General features: G+C 46.7%; 1 protein-coding gene across 1 annotated transcript in view; it reads right to left on the bottom strand.

Moving 5' to 3' along the window:
- The window catches only part of LOC110520780 (serine/threonine-protein kinase Nek11-like), a 62,061-nt gene that overhangs the window by 20,845 nt on the left and 14,097 nt on the right, over positions 1–27,119 (bottom strand). Inside the window, exons 3-9 of the mRNA XM_090185962.1 lie at positions 24,263–24,428; positions 14,062–14,180; positions 13,800–13,864; positions 8,913–9,039; positions 6,408–6,557; positions 6,148–6,226; positions 1,460–1,545 (exon numbers count right to left, since the gene is read on the bottom strand). Coding sequence (XP_090042088.1) covers positions 1,460–1,545; positions 6,148–6,226; positions 6,408–6,557; positions 8,913–9,039; positions 13,800–13,864; positions 14,062–14,180; positions 24,263–24,428 — 792 coding nt within the window. The remainder of the gene's footprint in view (positions 1–1,459; positions 1,546–6,147; positions 6,227–6,407; positions 6,558–8,912; positions 9,040–13,799; positions 13,865–14,061; positions 14,181–24,262; positions 24,429–27,119) is intronic.

Raw genomic sequence — 27,119 nt, 5'->3', positions numbered from 1 at the left:
CCGACCCTAAACCTGGCTCCATGTCCACATCCCAGTTCAACCCTAACCTTAGACCCAACCCTAAACCTGGCTCCATGTCCACATCCTGGTTCAACCCTAACCTTAGACCCGACCCTAAACCTGGCTCCATGTCCACATCCCAGTTCAACCCTAACCTTAGACCCAACCCTAAACCTAGCTCCATGTCCACATCCCAGTTCAACCCTAACCTTAGACCCAACCCTAAACCTAGCTCCATGTCCACATCCCAGTTCAACCATAACCTTAGACCCGACCCTAAACCTGGCTCCATGTCCACATCCCAGTTCAACCCTAACCTTAGACCCAACCCTAAACCTAGCTCCATGTCCACATCCCAGTTCAACCATAACCTTAGACCCAACCCTAAACCTGGCTCCATGTCCACATCCCAGTTCAACCCTAACCTTAGACCCGACCCTAAACCTAGCTCCATGTCCACATCCCAGTTCAACCATAACCCTGGCTTCAACCACCACTCTAACTATAAGGTGTGTAGAATTCCATTCGACAAGATCAGGGTAAGTATGTAAAAAGTAGAATAACATGATTAATGGTTAATGAGCATAACATCAGATCAGAGAATCATATCATCCATAATCCCAAGTTAATCACCATTTCTCACAACCATATCACATTGTCCACATGCTACCAAGGCACCTTGGCAAGTCATTACAGATGCAGTCTGTCAGGCAACAAATTACATGATCGTGTCAATCCTAAAGAGATGGGTGTGGCTATTGCTAAGACCTAGACCTAATCTGGTCTTTCTCTGCAACATGGTACACCTGGCTACTCTAACATATAGGAGAGTGTGTGGCCAGCTAATCTAATGATGACAGGCACCTTCCCTGATTGGTGCCAGTTTGAATCAGTGACGTTCTGGTTTGTTTAAGAGACAGCTGCTACTAACTGTGATTTCCATGTCTGAATGAGTGAGAAAATGTGAGTGTGAGGAAGTGAGAGAGAGAGCGCGAGAGAGAGGAAGTGAGAGAGAGGAAGTGAGAGAAAGAGACAGACAGAGAGTGAGAGAAAAGGGGGTATAGAGAGGGACAGAGTATGGCAATATTAGTGTGTGTTTGGGTAAATGCTTAAAAATCCCTCTGTCCTGATGCAGCCACATTGCGCTAAGCTAAGGAGCCAGTGTCTGAGGATGATAGTGGTGTGTAACTGCAGCCACGTAGCTCTAAACTGAGGAGACAGTGTTCATTCTTCATGTCTGAGGATGATAGTGGTGTGCAGCCACGTAGCTCTAAACTGAGGAGACAGTGTTCATTCTTCATGTCTGAGGATGATAGTGGTGTGTAACTGCAGCCACGTAGCTCTAAACTGAGGAGCCAGTGTTCATGTCTGAGGATGATAGTGGTTTTAGTTCTCTCTCTTCCTTCTTAAAATAACCCAAACTACAGACAACCATACAGTACATAGAGCATGTCCTTACACCGCTTTCAATATCTGTGCTGCGTCTCTTTCTCCCACCGATGTCTTGTCTCTCAGTGTCAGACTACAGAACTTGTGTTTTAAGATCTGTAGACAGTGAGTGAGACAGAGAAAAACAAAGGGAGGGGGAAAGAGAGCGAGAGTAAAAGAGAGAGAAAAGAAAGAGCGAGATCAAGATTAACATTATCAATATTATTGCTTTATTACAAACAGACTAGTATATCCCTGTCTTACTTCACCATCGTTGATATGTTTACGTCTCTCTCTCCCTCTCCCTCTCTCTCCCTCTCTCTCTCCCTTCCACTCTTTCCCTCTTTCTCTTCAGAAACTCTGTGCTTTCGGTATAATATAGGGTGGTGCCCTATCTCTATGTCCCTCATTCTCACACTGAAATCTGTCATCAAGAGAAGAGGGACAAACCACTGGGGGGAGAGGGAGAGGGAGGGAGGGAGGGAAAATATTCACAGGACAATAGAAGAAACTTGTCATGGAAAAATAACACCAGTCACGCCACACCCTGAATAGAAATAGAGGGAGAGATGGATGAGGAGGAGGAGGGAGAGGAGGAGGGAGGTGAGATGGTGTAGGGGGGAGAGATGGAGGAGGGAGAGGAGGAGGGAGGAGAGATGGAGTAGGAGAGATAGAGGAGGAGAGATCGAGGGAGAGATGGAGGAAGCGGAGGGAGAGATGGTGGAGGAGAGATGGAGGAGAGATGGGGGAAGTGGAGGGAGAGATGGAGGAGATATGGAGGAGGAGAGACGGAGGATGCGGAGGGCGAGATGTAGGACATATGGAGGAGGTGAGACGGAGGAGGCGGAGGGCGAAATGGAGGAGAAGAGATGAAGGAGGGAGAGATGGAGGAGGTAGAGGAACAGGAGGAGGAGGAAGAGGAAGAGAGAGGAGAGATGGAGGAGAGATGGAGGAAGAGAGATGGAGGAGGGGGAGAGAGATGAGGAGAAATGGAGGAGGGAGAGATGGAGGTGGGAGAGATGGAGGAGGAGGAGGAGGAAGAGGAGGAGGAAGAGGAGGAGCGAGGAGAGATGGAGAGAGAGATGGAGGAGAGATGGAGGAGGAGGGGGGAGATGGAGAAGGAGAGATGGAGGAGGGAGAGATGGGGAGAGATGGAGGAGGAGAGATGGAGGAGGGAGAGATGGAGGAGATGTGGAGGAGGGAGAGATGGAGGGAGAGATGGAGGAGATATGGAGGAGGGAGAGATGGAGGAGCTGGAGGGAGAGATGGAGGAGGAGAGAGTAGAGATGGAGGAGGGAGAGATGGAGGAGATATGGAGGAAGGAGAGATGGAGGAGATATGGAGGAGGGAGAGATGGAGGAGCTAGAGGGAGAGATGGAGGAGGAGAGATGGAGGAGATATGGAGGAGGGAGAGATGGAGGGAGAGGTGGAGGAGGAGAGATGGAGGAGATATGGACGAGGGAGAGATGGAGGGAGAGGTGGAGGAGGGAGAGATGGAGGAGGGAGAGATGGAGGAGGGAGAGATGGAGGAAGGAGAGATGGAGGAGGAGATAATGAGGAGCTGGAGGGAGAGATGGAGGAACTGGAGGGAGAGATGGAGGAACTGGAGGGAGAGATGGAGGAGGGAGATATGGAGGTGCTGGAGGGAGAGATGGAGGAGGGAGAGATGGAGGAGATATGGAGGAGGGAGAGATGGAGGAGCTGGAGGGAGAGATGGAGGAACGGGAGGGAGAGATGGAGGAGGGAGAGATGGAGGAGGGAGAGATGGAGGAGCTGGAGGGAGAGATGGAGGAGTGAGAGATGGAGGAACTGGAGGGAGAGATGGAGGAGGGAGAGATGGAGGAGCTGGAGGGAGAGATGGAGGAGGGAGAGATGGAGGAACTGGAGGGAGAGATGGAGGAGGGAGAGATGGAGGAGGGAGAGATGGAGGAACTGGAGGGAGAGATGGAGGAGGGAGAGATGGAGGAGCTGGAGGGAGAGATGGAGGAACCGGAGGGAGAGATGGAGGAGGGAGATATGGAGGTGCTGGAGGGAGAGACGGAGGAGGGAGAGATGGAGGAGATATGGAGGAGGGAGAGATGGAGGAGCTGGAGGGAGAGATGGAGGAACTGGAGGGAGAGATGGAGGAGGGAGAGATGGAGGAGGGAGAGATGGAGGAACTGGAGGGAGAGATGGAGGAGGGAGAGATGGAGGAGCTGGAGGGAGAGATGGAGGAGTGAGAGATGGAGGAACTGGAGGGAGAGATGGAGGAGGGAGAGATGGAGGAGGGAGAGATGGAGGAACTGGAGGGAGAGATGGAGGAGGGAGAGATGGAGGAGCTGGAGGGAGAGATGGAGGAACTGGAGGGAGAGATGGAGGAGGGAGAGATGGAGGAGCTGGAGGGAGAGATGGAGAAGATGTGGAGGAGGAGGAGGAGGAGGAGATAAAACAAGAGACATCAAAGAACCATTGTGTTTTATGTCAATACAGAACAGCTAGGCAACACCAATTACCATGTTCACTGAGACGGAGACACAACAGTGTCAGGCTAGCATACAGACATAAAAGGGGATAGCCACATCATATACTTTACATGTACACTCAGCCATAGGTGCTAGAGAGAAATACAATGCATAGAATGCAGTGCTGACAGAAAGAAAGCTAAACAGAATACATCATGTACAGTCAGGTTAGCATACTGCACAAGGCAGAAACTAAACACAGACCACCAGATGTGTATCCATGTAATGTGTACATTTATATACGGTGCCTTCGTTACATTACAGCCTGATTCTAAAATGGATTTAAAAAAACAACTTCATCAATCTACACACAATACTCCATAATGACATCACAATACTCCATAATGAAAAAAATGAAAACAGAAATACCTTATTTACATAAGTATTCAGACCCTTTGCTATGAGACTCTAAATTGAGCTCAGGTGCATCCTGTTTCCATTGATCATCCTTGAGATGTTTCTATAACTTGATTGGAGTCCGCATTGGTGAAATTCAATTGATCGGACATGATTTAGAAAGGCATAAACCTGTCTATATAAGGTTCCACAGTTGACAGTGCATGTCAGAGCAAAAACCAAGCCATGAGGTCGAAGGAATTGTCCGTAGAGCTCCAAGTTAGGACTGTGTCGAGAATTAGATCTGAGGAAGAGTACCAAAAAATCTCTGCAGCATTGAAGGTCCCCAAGAACAATCGGGGAAGAAGGGCCTTGGTCAGGGAGGTGACCAAGAACCCAATGGTCACTCTGACAGAGCTCTAGAGTTCCTCTGTGGAGATGGGAGAACCTTCCAGAAGGACAACCATTTCTGCAGCACTCCACCAATCAGGCCTTTATGGTAGACTGGCCAAACGAAAGCCACACCTCAGTAAAAGGCACATGACAGCCGCTTGGAGTTTGACAAAAGGCACCTAAAGACTCTTAGACCATGAGAAACAACATTCTCTGGTCTGATGAAACCAACTCTTTGACCTGAACACCAAGTATCACGTCTGGAGGAAACCTAGCACCATCCCTATGGTGAAGTATGATGGTGGCAGCATCATGCAGTGGGGATGTTTTTCAGCGGCAAGGACTGAGAGACTTGTCAAGATCGAGGCAGAGATGAAATTAGTCAAATATAGAGAGATCCTTGATGAAAACCTGTTCCGGAGCCCTCGGGACTTCAGACTGGGGAGAAAGTTCACCTCCCAACAGAACAACGCTCTAAGCACACAGCCAAGACAATGCAGGAGTGGCTTCGGGACAAGTCTCTGAATGTCCTAGAGTGGCCCAGCCAGAGCCTGGACTTGAACCCGATCAAACATCTCTGGAGAGACATGAAAATAGCTGTGCAGCAACGTTCCCATCCATCCTGACAGAGCTTGAGAGGATCTGCAGAGAAGAATAAGAGAAACTCCCCAAATACAGGTGTGCCAAGCTTGTAGTGTCATACCCAAGAAGACTCGAGGCTGTAATCACTGCCAAAGGTGCTTTAACAAAGTACTGAGTAAAGGGTCTGAATACTTATGTAAAAATTATTTTAAATATTTTTTATAAATTAGCAAAAATGTCTAAAAACCTATTTTTGCTTTTTCATTATGGGGTATTGTGTGTAGATTGATGAGGGGGGGGGGAAATAATGTAATCAATTTTAGAATAAGGCTGTAACCTAACAAAATGTGGAAAAAGTCAAGGAGTCTGAATACTTTCCGAAGGCACTGTACATGCTTGTCAGATACAGTACATTACAGTACATTATTTACAGTACATTTATTATCTCACATGAGCTTAGCTGGCTTTACGTTTCATTGACTGTGTGTGTGTGTGTGTGTGTGTGCGCGTGTGCGTGTGCGCGTGCGCGTGTGCGTGTGCGTGTGTGTGTGTGTGTGTGTGTGTGTGTGTGTGTGTGTGTGTGTGTGTGTGTGTGTGTGTGTGTGTGTGTGTATTGTCAATAAGAATGTGGACGACAGATGAAATGCTGACTTTCTAACCTGTCATGGTAGAAAAGGTTATGAACACAGAAAATGTGCTGTGGAAAAAAGTGAACTATGACAGGAAGTCGATTTAACATTGAGTAAATCCATCCAACCAGCCAGTAGGTTTGATTAGTCTGTGATTCTGGTACCATAGCTCCGCCCATTTGACCTTTGGAGCCACCCCAATGAATCAACCAATCAATCAGCCTTAGGAAGTATTTATATTGCTGTGATATGTGTTATGTTTCCAGGATAGGTCTAACCTGCATACTGTCCTCAATGAATTTTGTCTTCAGAGCTTCTGCAGCAGAGAGCCTGGATGACGGGGTTTTCTCCAGCATCCTAAAAGAGAGACAGCACATGGTTCTGGATAAGTTAAGGGTTCGGGTTTGAAGGTGGGTAAGACACTCTTTATCCTGTATTATCATTTTTTGTACATGTTGAAGCACAATGTGAGAGGGTTGAACTCTGACCTATGTGTTACTGAGTTGACCCTTACATTCTCCAGCTAATGCCTTCTCACCTTTGCATGAGTGTGTTGAGCTCCAGAGAGTATCTGCCTGTCAGTCTGGGGGTTTCTCCCTCCACTATCTTCATCACAACTGACAAGAAGTTGTGTCCTTCAAAGGCGTGTGACAGGCAACACATCTCATACAGGATACAGCCTATGGCCCTGAAACACACACATACACACAATCAGCCAACACATCTCATACAGGATACAGCCTATGGCCCTGAAACACACACACAATCAGCCAACACAGTTCACAATGGTAGTGATATCATCAACACCTCTGGGTACACCTGTATTGGTTAAGGATACTGGATCCACTGGTCCTGACCTGAAGTCCAGTCGTATGGAACAGTCGGTGCCAGTTGAGGTAACCTTTGAGGTCCCCATCCATCTGAGCAGTGATAAGGTCACCTACTGTATCAAAACTGTCCTTCCATTCCATATTCATTACCTGCACTTGGAAGGGGTGTGCGACCTGACACTCTGATCTACTGTGTAATTGAATCGATAAATCAATGTCGTCTCATATTTCCAATATGACTAATACCCCACATGGACTCTAAACAGACCAGTAAGAAGTGAGAACATTAACACATCTGGTAATGGAACTGTGCACATCTTATATCGAGGTGTAATGAAGCTCCCTTCTCCTGCAGGTTGTTTGGCATCAAAGGAAAGTGGCCATGAATAAACAGATTAGATGGGAGAATAATAAATGCCCGCCAGACATATGTGAATGAATATACTAGCTCCCGTTATTACTCTTGGTGGAATAGAGAGATAACCAAACGATGACAGGAAGCAGATGGAAGTTAGAGAGTTAAAGGTATTATTTGTCAATCATCCACCTCTTTGTCTTTAATATCTCTTAATCTCTTGTTTTATTGCATCCTGCCACACAGTACACCAGAACAACAATGCAAGTAATACAAATGGACAGAGTGATTCTACAATGAATATGAATGTATTCAGATACCATAATGGAGGATAAACAAACAATATCATCTACATTTCCCTGGAAGCCTCCATCTCATTTTCCATATCAAATGTTACATTGTTTTTATATCAAGTAATAATTGTATTATTTGATGTAAAATAAGAAGAAGGGATTGGGAAGAGGAGTGGACATCCATGTATTACAGGGATTTCAAACATCTACCACCAGGCAATGTCTCATTGTGACCTAACAGAGTTGTGACTCTACTTGTTGCTCTAATCCTCGTACTCTTTCTAACCCTTAAAGTCCATCTCCCACTTCCTGTCTTTACTTGTTACCTACAGTGAGCCCTCTTCTCCTTGTGAGATCAGCTAAATGGGCCGTGCGTGGTACAGTAGAGCGGTCGAGGCGTGAGGTGACCACTTCCTCTTTCATTAGTGTGGTCTATGGGAAGAGACGCTGAGCCTTGCGGAGTGAGGAGGAGTGGGAGGCAACAGACTACCCAGAGGGCTGTGTATCAGTGTCTGAGATCACCACCATCTCCTCAAGTGGCTTCTTGGTCTCTTCCTCTCTGTCGGATAAAATAAGCCAATTTTCCACTCCCACTCTGGGATTAGTGGTCATTTCCTCTTGAAAACAGATGAATATGGAAAGAAGGGGGGAAGGCCAGGGGTGGAAGGAAGCTGCTGGCAGCTGGGAGGGACAGTGCAGAGTTGACAGACCTTTTGTCTCCATTCAGTACTATGTTCTACCGGCTCTACTTATTTTTCTCCAAGAAATCAGATTCTTCTTCATGAATAACTTCTCATAAAGACTATTATTTGAAACCATGGAGCACTGGTGCTGAAGGAAGTCATGTACAGTTACTACTGTTGCATTCTTTTCAAAGAACTTTGAGCTCAGTAGATGAGGGATCTATAGTCTATCTATAGAAAGATGAGGGATCTATAGTCGCTCTTGGTATTAAAGGTGTTCTTTATGCTCTCCTGCTGATCAGAGCAACGGCCATATCGACTCCATTCATCATTATACATGAATCCATTTCTACCCCTCTTCTACACTTCATTACTCATCACATATTCCAGTCCATATCCAAAGTGCCTCTTAGCCATGCTCCTTTTGGACTGCTTTGAAGGAAATACCAGCCAAATTTCACAATGAGTGTCTGCCTTGATACGTGACAGCATTCTGAACTCAGCACTGTAGCCTTAGCAGAAAGCAGAGACGGAGGAGGAAACTGGATGTCAACAACTCTCTTGAGGTTCGGAGGGGAATGAGAAAAAAAAAGAACTCATCTTCAAAACACAGAGCTCTAAACAGGTGTTTGTTTCATTAAAAGTCTTAAACATGACAAACATTCACATAATAAAACTTGTGGTGGCTGCCACAACACAAAACACGCGTTACAAGTGTTAAGAAAGTCACTACACACATAAACAAACAGTGCAGCATCAAGATAAATGTCAATGTCCACTCACCGTTCAACCTATCTAACCTTACCTTTCTTTACATTTGAACTTTAACCTAACTTTGACCTTTCTGTCTTTGAGCCTCAGTGTGCTGCTCCACCTTCCTACCAGATATCAGACTTGGAGTCGTAACCGTGGTGGTTCAGGACTTCAGGGCTCATGTAGTAAGGCGTGCCCGTGAAGGTGGTGGCCAAGTCACATGACCCCATCAGCAGACAGGACACCCCAAAATCACCTGAACGGAGGAAGAGCAACACTTATAATAATAATATATTATATTTGTAGAGTGCAATTTGCATAAGATAGGAAACAAAACAAAGAACAATAAACAGCAACAATACATTGCCTAATAATGCTAAATCTAGACTATGATTATTTCCAAACTGGAACCTGTTCCTATTTCCTGTGCCCTCATTGATCCCATCTGAAAGGACCAGGGGGATGGGTGTGAGCACTATGCAGAAGGAAAATAAAAAGGCTGAAAGAAGTGTCCGCCATATTGCTTTCACCTATCCAGTCCTCTTTCGAGTGACAAGGATGAGTCATCATAGGAAAAGGAAAGAAAGACAGTTTTCTGTTTGGAATTGAACCATTAGCACATTAAAGTAGACAGTTTTCTGCTTTGGAATTGAACCATCAGCACATTTTCTGTATGGAATTGAAAAATTAGCACATTAAAGTAGACCGTTTTCTGTTTGGAATTGAACCTTTAGCACATTTTCTGTTTTTAGAATTGAACCATTATCATATTAAAGTAGACAGTTTTCTGTTTGGAATTGAACCATCAGCACATTTTCTGTATGGAATTGAAAAATTAGCACATTAAAGTAGACCGTTTTCTGTTTGGAATTGAACCTTTAGCACATTTTCTGTTTTTAGAATTGAACCATTATCACATTAAAGTAGACAGTTTTCTGCTTTGAAATTGAACCATCAGCACATTAAAGTGAATGCCCTGATTATGTTCTTGTCAAATGTCAATGTGCAGCGGGTAGGAAGGAGTCAGGCGCAGGACACAGAACTGAGTAAATAACATACTTTACTCGAATAAACATCCAAATAAATTCCACGCAGGGAAAATACTCCAGCTCACAGAAAATAGCGAACACTTCACAACGAACAAACACGCACAAAACCATGTGGGAACCAGAGGGTTAAATAGAGAATAAATAATAATGGAATGGAAAGACAAAACAAATGGACAATGAAACATAGATCGGTAGCGGCTAGAAAACCGGTGACGTCGACCGCCGGAACAAGGAGAGGCACCAACTTCGGCAGAAGTTGTGACAGTACCCCCCGCCCCCTTGATGCACGGCTCCAGCAGCACGCCAACACCGGCCTCGGGGACGACCCGGAGGACAAGGCGCAGGACGATCCAGGTGGAGGACGATTCCTGCAGTAAGGAAGGGTCCAGGATGTCCTCCACCGGCACCCAGCATCTCTCCTCCGGACCGTACCCCTCCCACTCCACGAGGTACTGAAGGCCCCTCGCCCGACGCCTTGATTGCTCGAACAGTATTCGCCAAGGCCCCCTCGATATCCAGAGGGGGCGGAGGAACCTTGCGCACCTCAGACTCCTGGAGCGGACCAGCCACCACCGGCCTGAGGAGAGACACATGGAACGAGGGGTTAATACGGTAATCAGGGGGAGCTGTAACAATCCTCGTTCCGTCTCCTCAGGACTTTAAATGGCCCCACAAACCGTGGACCCAGCTTCCGGCAGGGCAGGCGAAGGGGCAGGTTTCGAGAGCCAGACCCGGTCGGCCTCACTGCGGTGGCGGTTGGCGCTCCCCTTTTGCCGCCTGATGGCCCGTTGCAGGTGCACATGGGCAGCGTCCCATGTCTCCTCCGAGCGCCGAAACCATTCATCCACCGCAGGTGCCTCGATCTGGCTCTGATGCCACGGTGCCAGCCCCGGCTGATACCTAGTACACATTGAAAAGGGGATAGGTTAGTGGAGGAGTGGCGGAGGGAGTTTTGGGCCATCTCTACCCAGGGGATGAAAGCCGCCCACTCCCCCGGCCGGTCTTGGCAATAGGACCGCAGAAACCTACCCACATCCTGGTTAACTCTCTCCACCTGCCCATTAGCAGGTGGAGAGAGTTCACCTGCCCATTAGCAGGTGGAGAGAGTTCACCTGCCCATTAGCAGGTGGAGAGAGTTCACCTGCCCATTAGCAGGTGGAGAGAGTTCACCTGCCCATTAGCAGGTGGAGAGAGTTCACCTGCCCATTAGCAGGTGGAGAGAGTTCACCTGCCCATTAGCAGGTGGAGAGAGTTCACCTGCCCATTAGCAGGTGGAGAGAGTTCACCAGCCCATTAGCAGGTGGAGAGAGTTCACCTGCCCATTAGCAGGTGGAGAGAGTTAACCTGCCCATTAGCAGGTGGAGAGAGTTCACCTGCCCATTAGCAGGTGGAGAGAGTTCACCTGCCCATCAGGTGAAAACCTGATGTAAGGCTGACCGAGAACCCCAGACGTTCCATAAACACCCTCCAGACCCTAGACGTGAACTGGGGACCCCGATCAGAAACTATATCCTCAGGCACCCCGTAGTGCAGGAAGACATGGGTGAACAGGGCCTCCGCAGTCTGTAGAGCCGTAGGGAGACCCGGCAAAGGCAGGAGATGGCAGAAAACCGATCCACAATGACCAGGATCGTGGTGTTTCCCTGTGACGGAGGAAGTTCCGTCATGAAATCCACCGATTGGTGTGACCACAACCCCTACCGGTTGTGGAACCGGTAGGGGTTGTAATTTCCCTCTGTGCAGGTGTCTAGGTGCCTTGCACTGGGCGCACACCAGCAGGAGGAAACATAAACCCTCACGTCCTTAGCTAAAGTGGGCCACCAGTACTTCCCACTAAGACAGCACACCATACTACCGATGCCAGGGTGACCAGAGGAGGGGGACGTATGGGCCCAATAGATCAAACGGTCGCGGACAGCAGACGGAACGTACAGACTCCCAGCTGGACATTGGGGGGGGAGTGGGCTCTGTACGTAATGCCCGCTCGATGTCCACATCCAGCTCTCACACCACCGGTGCCACCAGGCCAGAAGCTGGAAGTATGGGAGTGGGATCCATGGGCCGCTCCTCTGTGTCATACATCCGGGACAGTGTGTCTGCCTTAGTGTTCTGGGAACCTGGTCTGTAGGACAGGGTGAAAACAACACGGGTAAAGAACATGGCCCACCTTGCCTGGCGAGGGTTCAGTCTCCTCGACCGCCAGGATGTACTCCAGATTGCGGTGGTCAGTCCAGATGAGGAAAGGGTGCTTAGCCCCCTCAAGCCAATGTCTCCACGCCTTCAGAGCCTTTACGGCAGCCAGTAGCTCCCGGTCCCCCACATCATAGTTAAGCTCCGCCGAGCTGAGCTTCTTCAAAAAGAAAGCACAGGGGCGGAGTTTGGGTGGCGTACTCGAGCGCTGAGACAGCACAGCACCTATCCCAGCCTCAGATGCATCCACCTCCACTATAAATGCCAAGGAGGGATCGGGATGATCCAGCACGGGAGCCTGGGTAAACAGAGCCTTCAGGTGACCAAAAGCCCTGTCCGCCCCAGCCGACCACTGCAGTCACACCGGTCCCCTCTTAAGCAGTGAGGTAATGGGAGCCGCTACCTGACCAAAGCCCCAGATAAACCTCCGGTAGTAGTTGGAAAACCCTAAAAACCGCTGCACTCCCTTAACCGTGGTTGGTGTCGGGCCAATTAGGCACGGCTGAAATGTGGTCATTTTCCATCTCCACCCCTGACGTGGAAAGGCGGTACCCTAGGAAGGAAACAGACTGTTGAAAGAACAGACACTTCTCAGCCTTCACGTACAGGTCATGCTCCAACAGTCGTCCTGCGTACCAGGGACACATGCTCAGCGCGTGTAGCGGAGTACATCAGAATGTCGCTGATATACACCACTACACCCTGCCCGTGCAGGTCCCAGAAAATCTGGTCTACAAAGGATTGGAAGACTGATGGAGCATTCATCAACCCGTAAGGCATGACGAGGTACTCATAGTGCCCAGAGGTGGTACTAAATGCTGTCTTCCGCCAAACGCCGCCGGAACAAGGACAGGCACCAACTTCGGCGGAAGTCGTGACAGTTCAATTGTCTTAATATGTTCAAGTGAATTACATATTTGATCTAAATCTTGTGAGCAAACAACTGGCAGTGATTTACACAGTGGGCTACAGATGGTGTGCTGTGTATAAACTGTGTGCTGTGTATAAACGGTGTGCTGTGTATAAACGGTGTGCTGTGTATAAACTGCGTGCTGTGTATAAACTGCGTGCTGTGTATAAACTACGTGCTGTGTATAAACTGTGTGCTGTGTATAAACTGTGTGCTGTGTATAAACTGTGTGCTGTGTATAAACTGTGTGCTGTGTATAAACTGTGTGCTGTGTATAAACTGTGTGCTGTGTATAAACTGTGTGCTGTGTATAAACTGTGTGTACTTTCAACAGTTTTGTATTCCTGTAAGGGGTGCGTAATCGGTGGCAGGGAAGTCAGACGCAGGAGAGCAGAACTTAGTAATAACCGGAGCAGTTTAATAGCAAAACCCACAGCATAACAATAACAAGTATATTGGGTACAAAACCCGTCACGCACCAAACAGCACGTGCACAAGCACTTACAATAAACAATCCCAGACAAAGACATGGGGGGAACAGAGGGTTAAATACACAACAAATGATTGAGGGAATTGAAACCAGGTGTGAGGAAAAACAAGACAAAACACATGTAAAATGAAAAGTGGATCGATGATGGCTAGAAGACTGGCGGCGCCGACCGCCGAGTGCCGCCGAAACAAGGAGAGGACCCGACTTCGGCGGAAGTCGTGACAATTGACCTTTGTAGATAATTGTATGCCGCAGACATATGGAGAGAGCCTTAGAATTTAACAGGAATGACACAGCCTCCCTGCACTTTTAAGGACTAGCATAGATTTCAAACAAACAAAAAAAGTCCCATGGGCCCCTGCTGCATTGGAACTCACCGATTTTAACTATGTTCCTTTTCAGGAAGATATTTTTGGCCTTCAGATCTCTGTGGAGGATGCGCCTGGGACAGAGGAGGCAGGACAAACAGACATCAGCAGACAGGAAGACAGGCAGAAATACAATAAATAAATAAACCTTGCACAATGCAATCATGATACTTTGAAGTCCAAAATATATCCTTGTTTAGATCCCTGTGGTTCTTAGACCTCCCCCTTATGTACTCTTCATTTTTGACAAAATTATAAATACAGTATGAACCTGTTATGCATGTAGTGGAGTCCAAGCAGCAGCTGGATCAGCCAATCAGTGACCTGGGTCTCAGGCAAGCTCTGCCCTGCTTCTCTCACTTCCTCCAGATGACAGTCCAAGTCCCTGTCCTAGAGCATAGAGTATTATGGTAACAGACTTAGATATTCATACAGATACCCATATCACAATAAATGCATGCAATCGTATACAGGCGCATGCACGCACACACCCACCAACACACTATTGTGGATACACATCGTGGAAAACCTTTGACAAAACACCCATTCCGATACGTCTATAAGTTCATTCATTTCCATTCTGGGGGAAATGTGCATCAACTCTAACTGTAAGAGCTAAGTGCATCAACACTAAGAGAGCTCTGAATCCTTGTCTCTATTTTACACTCCAGACAGAAAGGTCTTCTGTCAGCCGCCATTGTGACCATTTAACTGTCTGTGAGGATAAGCTGGAATGAGATCTGAGCTGGCTTCATTCTCTCTAATGGGACTTCCAGCGAGAACAGAACAGCACCAATGAACTTCTTAATGGAACTGTGGGGGTGTCCTCACGGGTTCATTCTGAGAGGCACGGAGTAGGTTATGATGCTCTGGCAGTGTGTGTGTGTGTGTGTGTGTGTGTGTGTGTGTGTGTGTGTGTGTGTGTGTGTGTGTGTGTGTGTGTGTGTGTGTGTGTGTGTGTGTGTGTGTGTGTGTGTGTGTGTGTGTGTGTGTGTGTGTGTGTGTGTGCACATGCCTGCGAGCATGCCTGCATGCATCTGAGCTTCTGTGTAGTGGGGGAAAGTCTATGTTGTGTGTATATGGGGGGTGATGGAACAACATAAGCTGTATCTGTGTCAGGTGGGGTAAAAATGCTTTAAGGCAACTGTTTAATGAAATAATTAAGACACAGAAATGACTAGAGGGAGTCCGACCGCAATTTATTTGATTATGCCTCCTGGATCACACTTGCTGCGCTGTTAAAAAAAAAAGTATCTCTCTCCTCCCTGCTGCAGTGACCACCACAGAACATCAACAGTGTTTATAGTGTTGTCTCTCTCTCCTCCCTGCTGCAGTGACCACCACAGAACATCAACAGTGTTTATAGTGGTGTCTCTCTCTCCTCCCTGCTGCAGTGACCACCACAGAACATCAACAGTGTTTATAGTGTTTATAGTGTTGTCTCTCTCTCCTCCCTGCTGCAGTGACCACCACAGAACATCAACAGTGTTTATAGTGGTGTCTCTCTCTCCTCCCTGCTGCAGTGACCACCACAGAACATCCACAGTGTTTATAGTGGTGTCTCTCTCTCCTCCCTGCTGCAGTGACCACCACAGAACATCAACAGTGTTTATAGTGTTTATAGTGTTGTCTCTCTCTCCTCCCTGCTGCAGTGACCACCACAGAACATCAACAGTGTTTATAGTGGTGTCTCTCTCTCCTCCCTGTTGCAGTGACCACCACAGAACAGTGTTTATAGTGTTTATAGTGTTGTCTCTCTCTCCTTCCTGCCGCAGTGACCACCACAGAACATCAACAGTGTTTATAGTGTTGTCTCTCTCTCCTCCCTGCTGCAGTGACCACCACAGAACATCAACAGTGTTTATAGTGTTGTCTCTCTCTCCTCCCTGTTGCAGTGACCACCACAGAACATCAACAGTGTTTATAGTGTTGTCTCTCTCTCCTCCCTGCTGCAGTGACCACCACAGAACATCAACAGTGTTCATAGTGTTGTCTCTCTCTCCTCCCTGCTGCAGTGACCACCACAGAACATCAACAGTGTTTATAGTGTTTATAGTGTTGTCTCTCTCTCCTCCCTGCTGCAACGACCACCACAGAACATCAACAGTGTTTATAGTGTTTATAGTGTTGTCTCTCTCTCCTCCCTGCTGCAGTGACCACCACAGAACATCAACAGTGTTTATAGTGTTCATAGTGTTGTCTCTCTCTCCTCCCTGCTGCAGTGACCACCACAGAACATCAACAGTGTTTATAGTGTTGCCTCTCTCTCCTCCCTGCTGCAGTGACCACCACAGAACATCAACAGTGTTTATAGTGTTGTCTCTCTCTCCTCCCTGCTGCAACGACCACCACAGAACATCAACAGTGTTTATAGTGTTGTCTCTCTCTCCTCCCTGCTGCAGTGACCACCACAGAACATCAACAGTGTTCATAGTGTTGTCTCTCTCTCCTCCCTGCTGCAGTGACCACCACAGAACATCAACAGTGTTTATAGTGTTGTCTCTCTCTCCTCCCTGCTGCAGTGACCACCACAGAACATCAACAGTGTTTATAGTGTTGTCTCTCTCTCCTCCCTGTTGCAGTGACCACCACAGAACAGTGTTTATAGTGTTTATAGTGTTGTCTCTCTCTCCTCCCTGCTGCAGTGACCACCACAGAACATCAACAGTGTTCATAGTGTTGTCTCTCTCTCCTCCCTGCTGCAGTGACCACCACAGAACATCAACAGTGTTTATAGTGTTGTCTCTCTCTCCTTCCTGCCGCAGTGACCACCACAGAACATCAACAGTGTTTATAGTGTTGTCTCTCTCTCCTCCCTGCTGCAGTGACCACCACAGAACATCAACAGTGTTTATAGTGTTGTCTCTCTCTCCTCCCTGCTGCAGTGACCACCACAGAACATCAACAGTGTTTATAGTGTTGTCTCTCTCTCCTCCCTGCTGCAGTGACCACCACAGAACATCAACAGTGTTCATAGTGTTGTCTCTCTCTCCTCCCTGCTGCAGTGACCACCACAGAACATCAACAGTGTTCATAGTGTTGTCTCTCTCTCCTTCCTGCTGCAGTGACCACCACAGAACATCAACAGTGTTTATAGTGTTGTCTCTCTCTCCTCCCTGCTGCAGTGACCACCACAGAACATCAACAGTGTTTATAGTGTTGTCTCTCTCTCCTCCCTGTTGCAGTGACCACCACAGAACAGTGTTTATAGTGTTTATAGTGTTGTCTCTCTCTCCTCCCTGCTGCAGTGACCACCACAGAACATCAACAGTGTTTATAGTGTTGTCTCTCTCTCCTCCCTGCTGCAGTGACCACCACAGAACATCCACAGTGTTTATAGTGTTGTCTCTCTCTCCTCCCTGCTGCATTGACCACCACAGAACATCAACAGTGTGTATTGTACTGTCAATGTTGCTGCAACATAATTACAGCCATTTCTGACTGAAAAGTTATGTTACCGAAATTCCTAATTTGTTTAGGTAAAACATTCCCTATTCCCTGAACCCTCGCTCTCTTTACGTAACACATGTATGCATCGCATGCACATGACTAATAGGGCCTGACCTATAGCATATCAGAATCACATCAATAAACTGCTTATAACAAACTCTGAACACCGTAACGCATGACAGCAAAATGGATGCACAGGAAGTGACAAACAAACTCGATACGGGAGAATGTTTACTGGTTGCTCAAGAGGTAAAAGGGCCGTTCAGATGTGAGGAATAAATTTGACAAGTTGTGGAAAATCCTGGAGATCAAGAAAAAGAAGGTAAGGAGCCAGCGCTTCATGTATATTATGTCTCTGCCAAACAGCTGCTGTTAGATTACAATACAACATTTCCTACCATTTGGAACAATGTAAACAACATCAAATAAATTACAAGCGTAATAGAGAGTCTATTGTAACAATTTGAGTTTTTTTCTTGTAAAGCCTTTATTACAGCAAAGACTAAAAACAGTCACATTTATTTGTGAACGCAATTTACTAAATGGGGGAGTTTAGGCCTATTTATTGGAGTAGCCTATATAAGTGTTGAAATATAGGCCTAAGGCCTCAGTAAGTTACATTGTGAAGACTAAACAGGATGTGCTCTTAGGCCTACAGCTCAATTATTGGTTATACGAAGCCTACTAATGATAATGACATGACTTATTATTATAATTATCATGCTCATCATAATAATAGTAATAATAACAACAAGAAGGAGATCAAGGAAAAAGGAGGGTTATTTTTTTTAAATTATTATAAATATAATTTTGGGGACAATTTGGAACAGAGTAAACAACATGAAATACATGATAAATAATGCCAGAGAGGCTGGTCTAATGAAAAAAAGTGTAAAGCCTTTATTACAGCATAGCAAAGATTAAAAACAGACACATTTGTGGAATTGTTTATTCGACATGTAAGTAAGGCTTATTGCTCACAGAATCAGTAGGCTATTAAACAAACAGTCAAACAGACAACAGAAGCAAGATCTGTTTTATTTATGTCGATATATATGGAAGATTTACAAAGCCAGGCACATTTAACAGTTTGGCTGTTGATTATAGACCTAATTAAGTTGGAGTTTCCTCTCTCCTCACTTTTCTTAGACAATTAAGGCTGTTGTCTCGTCTCCTGACTCCGCTGCTGCCTCGGCCGCATTGTTCTCAACGCCAATATGCTGGTTAACTTTGCTATTATGCACATAGCAACATGGTCTAGAAAAAAATGCAAATTCAACAGCACACTGATGTGTTTCAGAACCTGATGTGTTTCAGGACAGTAACCACTATCCAACGTGGGAGAAAGCGCATTTGCTATAAAATCATTTTCATTTTGATTCTGGTTCTTACATAATATAACCATACACAATTTCAGTAGCACATCTCTTAGACTGACGGACTGTGCCATCCCCACGGCCTCCACAATGGATCAGTCCACTCAGACAGGCGCCAATCAGACAGGTGTCTTGTACACCATGATATTTTTGAGAAAGACTGGAAGACAGGACCCCTACCTGCTGTAATCTAGTAGGAGAAAGACTGGAAGACAGGACCCATACCTGCTGTAATCCAGTAGAATAAAGACTGGAGAACAGGACCCCTACCTGCTGTAATCTAGTAGGATAAAGACTGGAGAACAGGACCCCTACCTGCTGTAATCTACTGTAGTAGGAGAAAGACTGGAGGACAGGACCCCTACCTGCTGTAATCTACTGTAGTAGGAGAAAGACTGGAGGACAGGACCCCTACCTGCTGTAATCTAGTAGGATAAAGACTGGAGAACAGGACCCCTACCTGCTGTAATCTACTGTAGTAGGAGAAAGACTGGAGGACAGGACCCCTACCTGCTGTAATCTACTGTAGTAGGAGAAAGACTGGAGGACAGGACCCCTACCTGCTGTAATCTACTGTAGTAGGAGAAAGACTGGAGAACAGGACCCCTACCTGCTGTAATATACTGTAGTAGGAGAAAGACTGGAGGACAGGACCCGTACCTGCTGTAATCTAGTAGGAGAAAGACTGGAGGACAGGACCCTTACCTACTGTAATCTACTGTAGTAGGAGAAAGACTGGAGGACAGGGCCCCTACCTGCTGTAATCTACTGTAGGTGGAGAAAGACTGGAGGACAGGACCCCTACCTGCTGTAATCTACTGTAGTAGGAGAAAGACTGGAGGACAGGACCCCTACCTGCTGTAATCTACTGTAGTAGGAGAAAGACTGGAGGACAGGACCCCTACCTGCTGTAATCTAGTAGGAGAAAGACTGGAGGACAGGACCCATACAGCTGTAATCTAGTAGGAGAAAGACTGGAGGACAGGACCCATACAGCTGTAATCTAGTAGGAGAAAGACTGGAGGACAGGACCCATACAGCTGTAATCTAGTAGGAGAAAGACTGGAGGACAGAACCCCTACCTGCTGTAATCTAGTAGGAGAAAGACTGGAGGACAGAACCCCTACCTGCTGTAATCTACTGTAGTAGGAGAAAGACTGGAGAACAGGACCCCTACCTGCTGTAATCTAGTAGGAGAAAGACTGGAGGACAGGACCCATACAGCTGTAATCTAGTAGGAGAAAGACTGGAGGACAGGACCCATACAGCTGTAATCTAGTAGGAGAAAGACTGGAGGACAGGACCCATACAGCTGTAATCTAGTAGGAGAAAGACTGGAGGACAGGACCCATACAGCTGTAATCTAGTAGGAGAAAGACTGGAGGACAGAACCCCTACCTGCTGTAATCTAGTAGGAGAAAGACTGGAGGACAGGACCCCTACCTGCTGTAATCTAGTAGGAGAAAGACTGGAGGACAGGACCCCTACCTGCTGTAATCTAGTAGGATAAAGACTGGAGGACAGGACCCCTACCTGCTGTAATCTAGTAGGAGAAAGACTGGAGGACAGAACCCCTACCTGCTGTAATCTACTGTAGTAGGAGAAAGACTGGAGGACAGGACCCATACAGCTGTAATCTAGTAGGAGAAAGACTGGAGGACAGGACCCCTACCTGCTGTAATCTAGTAGGAGAAAGACTGGAGGACAGGACCCATACAGCTGTAATCTAGTAGGATAAAGACTGGAGGACAGGACCCCTACCTGCTGTAATCTAGTAGGATAAAGACTGGAGGACAGGACCCCTACCTGCTGTAATCTAGTAGGAGAAAGACTGGAGGACAGAACCCCTACCTGCTGTAATCTAGTAGGAGAAAGACTGGAGGACAGAACCCCTACCTGCTGTAATCTAGTAGGATAAAGACTGGAGGACAGGACCCCTACCTGCTGTAATCTAGTAGGAGAAAGACTGGAGGACAGAACCCCTACCTGCTGTAATCTAGTAGGATAAAGACTGGAGGACAGGACCCCTACCTGCTGTAATCTAGTAGGAGAAAGACTGGAGGACAGAACCCCTACCTGCTGTAATCTATACAGCAAACACTTTGACAAGATGAAAAGAAAAACGGAGAGAGAGCGAGAGCGAGAGAAGGGGGGCGGAGAAGGAGGGGGCACAGATCAATCACTTGTTCCATGCTCTGACACTTCAGACATTTCCCCGTGACCTCTCTCTAGCTTGGAACACCTACAGGGCTACAGTTTGAAGAGAAAGGTGTGCTGCTCTGGTGCAGGGAACCACAGTGACCATGTAATCATGTTAGTGCTGTATGGAGTGATTCCAAGCCATGGTGTTATATAAGAAAATCACAAAGCCATGAATTTATAACACGATAAGTGCATGACAGGATCACATGTAGGATCTTAATTTGAGCCAGTTTGCTACAGCAGGAAAATAATCCTGCAGCAACAGGAAATGTGAATTATGTGATTATAATTCATGGACATTTTTGTAGGGGTTGATACATTTTTCATAAAGGAAAATCAAGTATGACATTTCAAAGGGGAAATTACAAACTTCAGAAGTATTTTTAAAAACACACTACACATTTGACATTTCCTGGAAAGTTCTCCTGCAAAATGGTGATCAAATTAAGATCATACGTCTGTGGCCTTCTATAGTCCTATTTTAATGCTGTGATAATGCAGTATTGAATAAGGTGTGTGTAGACGATTCTGTACATTTGTGTAGACGATTCTGTACATACACCTTAGCCAAATACATTTAAACTCAGATTTTCACAATTCCTGACATTGAATCCTAGTAAAAATTCCCTGTCTTCGGTCAGTTAGGATCACCACTTTATTTTAAGTATTTGAAATGTCAGAATAATAGTAGAGAGAATGATTTATTTCAGCTTTTATTTCTTTCATCACATTCCCAGTGGGTCAGAAGTTTACATACACTCAATTAGTATTTGGTAGCATTGCCTTTAAACTGTTTAACTTGGGTCAAGCGAAACGCTTAGCTTGTGGAAGGGTAGCCTTCCACAAGCTTCCCACAATAAATTGGGTACATTTTGGCCCATTCCCCCTGACAGAGCTGGTGTAACTGAGTCAGGTTTGTAGGCCTCCTTGCTCGCACACACTTTTTCAGTTCTGCCCACAAATTTTCTATAGGATTGAGGTCAGGGCTTTGTGATGGCCACTCCAATACCTTGACTTTGTTGTCCTTAAGCCATCTTGCCACAACTTTGGAAGTATGCCTGGGGTCATTGTCCATTTGGAAGACCCATGCGACCAAGCTTTAACTTCCTGACTGATGTCTCGAGATGTTGCTTCAATATATCCACATAATTTTACTGCCTCATGAAGCCATCTATTTTGTGAAGTGCACCAGTCCCTCCTGCAGCAAAGCACCCCCACAACATGATGCTGCCTCACGGTTGGGGTGTTCTTCGGCTTGCAAGCCTCCCCCTTTTTCCTCCAAACATAATGATGGTCATTATGGTCAAACACTTCTATCTTTGTTTCATCAGACCAGAGGACATTTCTCCAAAAAGTACGATCTTTGTCACCATGTGCAGTTGCAAACTGTAGTCTGGATTTTATATGGTGGTTTTGGAGCAGTGGCTTCTTCCTTGCTGAGCGGCCTTTCAGGTTACGTCGATATAGGACACGTTTAACTGTGGATATAGATACTTTTGTACCTGTTTCCTCCAGCATCTTCACAAGGTCCTTTGCTGTTGTTCTGGGATTGAGTTGCACTTTTCACCCCAAAGTGAGTTTGTAACGGCATTCTTCCTCCTCTTCTGAGGAGGAGTAGCGAGAAGGATCGGAGGACCAATGCGCAGCGTGGTAAGTGTCCTTAATGTTTATTTAAAGACTGAACTGAACACTACAAAACAATAAACGTGAAACGAACTAAACCGAAACAGTACCCTGTGGCAACAAACACTCACACGGAAACAAACACCCACAACTCAAAAGTGAAACCCAGGCTACCTAAGTATGATTCTCAATCAGAGACAACTAACGACACCTGCCTCTGATTGAGAAGCATACTAGCCTGAACTCAAAACCCCAGCATAGAAAAACACACATAGACTGCCCACCCCAACTCACGCCCTGACCATACTAAATAAAGACAAAACAAAGGAAATAAAGGTCAGAACGTGACAGCGTTCATCTCTAGAAGACAGAACGCGTCTCCTTCCTGAGCGTTATGGCGGCTGCGTGGTCCCATGGTGTTTATACTTGCGTACTATTGTTTGTACAGATGAACGTGGTACCTTCAGGCGATTGGAAATTGCTCCCAAGGATGAACCAGACTTGTGGAGGTCTATAATTATTTTCTAATAATACATAAAAAAAACTGAAACCATATCATGACCAAGACTTGGCATCTATAAGAACTTATTTATGCATAATGTAAGCAATGACATGAGATAAATATATATTAGATACACACACAAAACTAGTCAAAATAATGATTTTGATTTTCCCATAATGTCAAGCAAAGAGGCACTGAGTTTGAAGGTAGGCCTTGAAATACATTCACAGGTACACCTCCAATTGACTCAAATGGTGTCAATTAGCCTATCAGAAGCTTCTAAAGCCATGACATAATTTTCTGGAATTTTCCATGCTGTTTAAAGGCACCGTCAACTAAACTTCTGACCCACTGGAATTTAAATAAAATGAATTATAAGTGAAATAATCTGTCTGTAAAGAATTGTTGTAAAAATGACTTGCATCATGCAGAAAGCAGATGTCCTACCCGACTTGCCAAAACTATAGTTTGTTAACAAGAAATTTGTGGAGTGGTTGAAAAACAAGATTTAATGACTCCAACCTAAGTGTATGTAAACCTCCGACTTCAAATGTAAATGCATATTCTTGATACCATTTGAAAGGAAACACTTTGAAGTTTGTGGAACTGTGAAATGAATGAAGGAGAATATAATTAGATCTGGTAAAAGATCATACAAAGAAAAAAAACGTTTTTTTTTGTTTTTCTGTACCATCATCTTTGAAATGCAAGAGAAAGGCCATAATATATTATTATTACATTTAGATTTTGACCACTAGATGGCAGCAGTGTATGTGCAAAGTTTTAGACGGATCCAATGAACCATTGCATTCTGTTAAAAATGTTGTATCATGACTGCCCAAATGTGCCTAATTGGTTTATTAATAACTTTTCAAGTTCATAACTGTGCACTCTCCTCAAACAATAGCAAGGTAGCTACTGTAAATTGGTCAGTTCGATTAACAAGAATTTAACCTTTCTGCCAATATCAGATATGTCTATGTCCTGGGAAATGTTCTTGTTACTTACGACCTCATGCTTTTCACATTAGCCTACTTTAGCTCAACCGTACCGAGGTGGACCCACCAATCCTGTAAAGGTTAACCACTTCACATGTTTCTGACAGAAAATAACAACTGAGAATGCAGTGGCAAGGTACACATGATCCCTGCCCAAGGTCAAACGAGGAAACTGAAAACGGACCGATGGCGGAGAATATTTCCTCACTGATGCCAGTCCAACTGACAGAGGGAACTCGAGAATGAATGCATTATTCAAGGTTGTGGATGAGATTGCCTGAGCACAAAAGATTCCAAGAGATCTGGAGACATCAGTCCTACCTCACAGTACTCAGTGATGATGCAGAAGGAGTCTCTATGCAGAAAGCTGCTGTAGAAAGTGATGATGGCTGGGTGGTGGAGCTGGGACAGGAGCTGAGCCTCCTGGGATGCCTGGACTGTCTCGTTAGGACGCAGGTCCCCCAGAGGGATCTCCTTCAGCACCTTACTAGGGATCAAAGGTCAGACGGCAGAGGAGAGAGAAAGGTTATAGTAAAGGGTTTTTCCAAAATGGGCAACACATGTACGTAGTAGCAAGTTATTTTTATTTTTTATTTAACCAAGCAAGTCAGTTAAGAACAAATTCTCATTTACAATAACAGCCTAGGAACAGTGGGTTAACTGCCTTGTTCAGGAGCAGAATGACAGATTTTTACCTTGTCAGCTCGGGGATCTAGCAACCTTTCGGTTACTGGCTCTAACCACTAGGCTACCTGCTGCCCATATATCAATATAGAGTATTAGGGAGTGCAAATGTGAAAAGCTGGCAATAGACAGACGTAAGTTGACCACCGTACCCCAATTATCATCCTGGGCAGGGACAGGGAACATCATTCAGACAGATCGTTTAAAATGTATGTTTTCTCCCGTCCCCTGTCTGGTCCTGGGTACATACACACATGTACGCCACCTCTCCTCCTCTCTACCTCTCCTCCTCTCTTCCTCTCCTCCTCTCTATCGCTCCTCCTCTCTACCTCTCCTCCTCTCATCCTCTCCTCCTCTCCACCTCTCCTCCTCTCTACCTCTCCTCCTCTCTATCGCTCCTCCTCTCTACCTCTTCTCCTCTCATCCTCTCCTCCTCTCCACCTCTCCTCCTCTCTACCTCTCCTCCTCTCTATCGCTCCTCCTCTCTACCTCTCCTCCTCTCTATCGCTCCTCCTCTCTACCTCTCCTCCTCTCTACCTCTCCTCCTCTCTATCGCTCCTCCTCTCTACCTCTCCTCCTCTCTACCTCTCCTCCTCTCTTCCTCTCCTCCTCTCTTCCTCTCCTCCTCCTCCTCTCTTCCTCTCCTCCTCTCTATCGCTCCTCCTCTCTACCTCTCCTCCTCTCTACCTCTCCTCCTCTCTATCGCTCCTCCTCTCTACCTCTCCTCCTCTCTACCTCTCCTCCTCTCTTCCTCTCCTCCTCTCTTCCTCTCCTCCTCTCTATCTCTCCTCCTTTCTTCCTCTCCTCCTCTCTACCTCTCCTCCTCTCTATCACTCCTCCTCTCTCCCTCTCCTCCTCTCTATCGCTCCTCCTTTCTACCTCTCCTCCTCTCTACCTCTCCTCCTCTCTACCTCTCCTCCTCTCTACCTCTCCTCCTCTCTACCTCTCCTCCTCTCTTCCTCTCCTCCTCTCTACCTCTCCTCTCTACCTCTCCTCCTCTCTACCTCTCCTCCTCTCTACCGCTCCTTCTCTCCTCCTCTCTATCGCTCCTCCTCTCTACCTCTCCTCCTCTCTACCTCTCCTCTCTATCGCTCCTCCTCTCTACCTCTCCTCCTCTCTACCGCTCCTCCTCTCTATCGCTCCTCCTCTCTTACCTCTCCTCCTCTCTTCCTCTCCTCTCTACCTCTCCTCCTCTCATCCTCTCCTCCTCTCTACCTCTCCTCCTCTCTATCGCTCCTCTTCTCTTCCTCTCCTCCTCTCTACCTCTCCTCCTCTCCACCTCTCCTCCTCTCTACCTCTCCTTCTCTCTACCTCTCCTCCTCTCTTCCTCTCCTCCTCTCTACCTCTCCTCCTCTCTATCGCTCCTCCTCTCTACCTCTCCACCTCTCCTCCTCTCTTCCTCTCCTCCTCTCTTCCTCTCCCCGTCTACCTCTCCACCTTTCTTCCTCTCCTCCTCTCTACCTCTCCTCCTCTCTATCGCTCCTCCTCTCTACCTCTCCTCCTCTCTACCTCTCCTCTCTATCACTCCTCCTCTCTACCTCTCCTCCTCTCATCCTCTCCTCACCTCTTCCTCTCCTCCTCTCTACCTCTCCTCCTCTCTATCGCTCCTCCTCTCTACCTCTCCTCTCTACCTCTCCTCTCTACCTCTCCTCCTCTCTACCTCTCCTCCTCTCTACCGCTCCTCCTCTCCTCCTCTCTATCGCTCCTCTTCTCTACCTCTCCTCCTTTCTACCTCTCCTCTCTATCGCTCCTCCTCTCTACCTCTCCTCCTCTCTACCGCTCCTCCTCTCTATCGCTCCTCCTCTCTTACCTCTCCTCCTCTCTTCCTCTCCTCTCTACCTCTCCTCCTCTCATCCTCTCCTCCTCTCTACCTCTCCTCCTCTCTATCGCTCCTCTTCTCTTCCTCTCCTCCTCTCTACCTCTCCTCCTCTCCACCTCTCCTCCTCTCTACCTCTCCTTCTCTCTACCTCTCCTCCTCTCTTCCTCTCCTCCTCTCTACCTCTCCTCCTCTCTATCGCTCCTCCTCTCTACCTCTCCACCTCTCCTCCTCTCCTCCTCTCTTCCTCTCCCCGTCTACCTCTCCTCCTTTCTTCCTCTCCTCCTCTCTACCTCTCCTCCTCTCTATCGCTCCTCCTCTCTACCTCTCCTCCTCTCTACCTCTCCTCTCTATCACTCCTCCTCTCTACCTCTCCTCCTCTCATCCTCTCCTCACCTCTTCCTCTCCTCCTCTCTACCTCTCCTCCTCTCTATCGCTCCTCCTCTCTACCTCTCCTCCTCTCTATCGCTCCTCCTCTCTACCTCTCCTCCTCTCTACCTCTCCTCCTCTCTATCACTCCTCCTCTCTACCTCTCCTCCTCTCTACTTCTCCTCCTTTCTTCCTCTCCTCTCTACCTCTCCTCTCTACCTCTCCTCCTCTCTACCTCTCCTCTTCTCTTCCTCTCCTCCTCTCTACCTCTCCTCTCTACCTCTCCTCCTCTCTTCCTCTCCTCCTCTC

Source organism: Oncorhynchus mykiss, chromosome 2 (genome assembly GCF_057628025.1).
Source record: "Oncorhynchus mykiss isolate SJ-2025 chromosome 2, ASM5762802v1, whole genome shotgun sequence".
NCBI classification, from domain to species: domain Eukaryota; kingdom Metazoa; phylum Chordata; class Actinopteri; order Salmoniformes; family Salmonidae; genus Oncorhynchus; species Oncorhynchus mykiss.
This window is presented reverse-complemented; position numbering and strand designations above follow the sequence as displayed.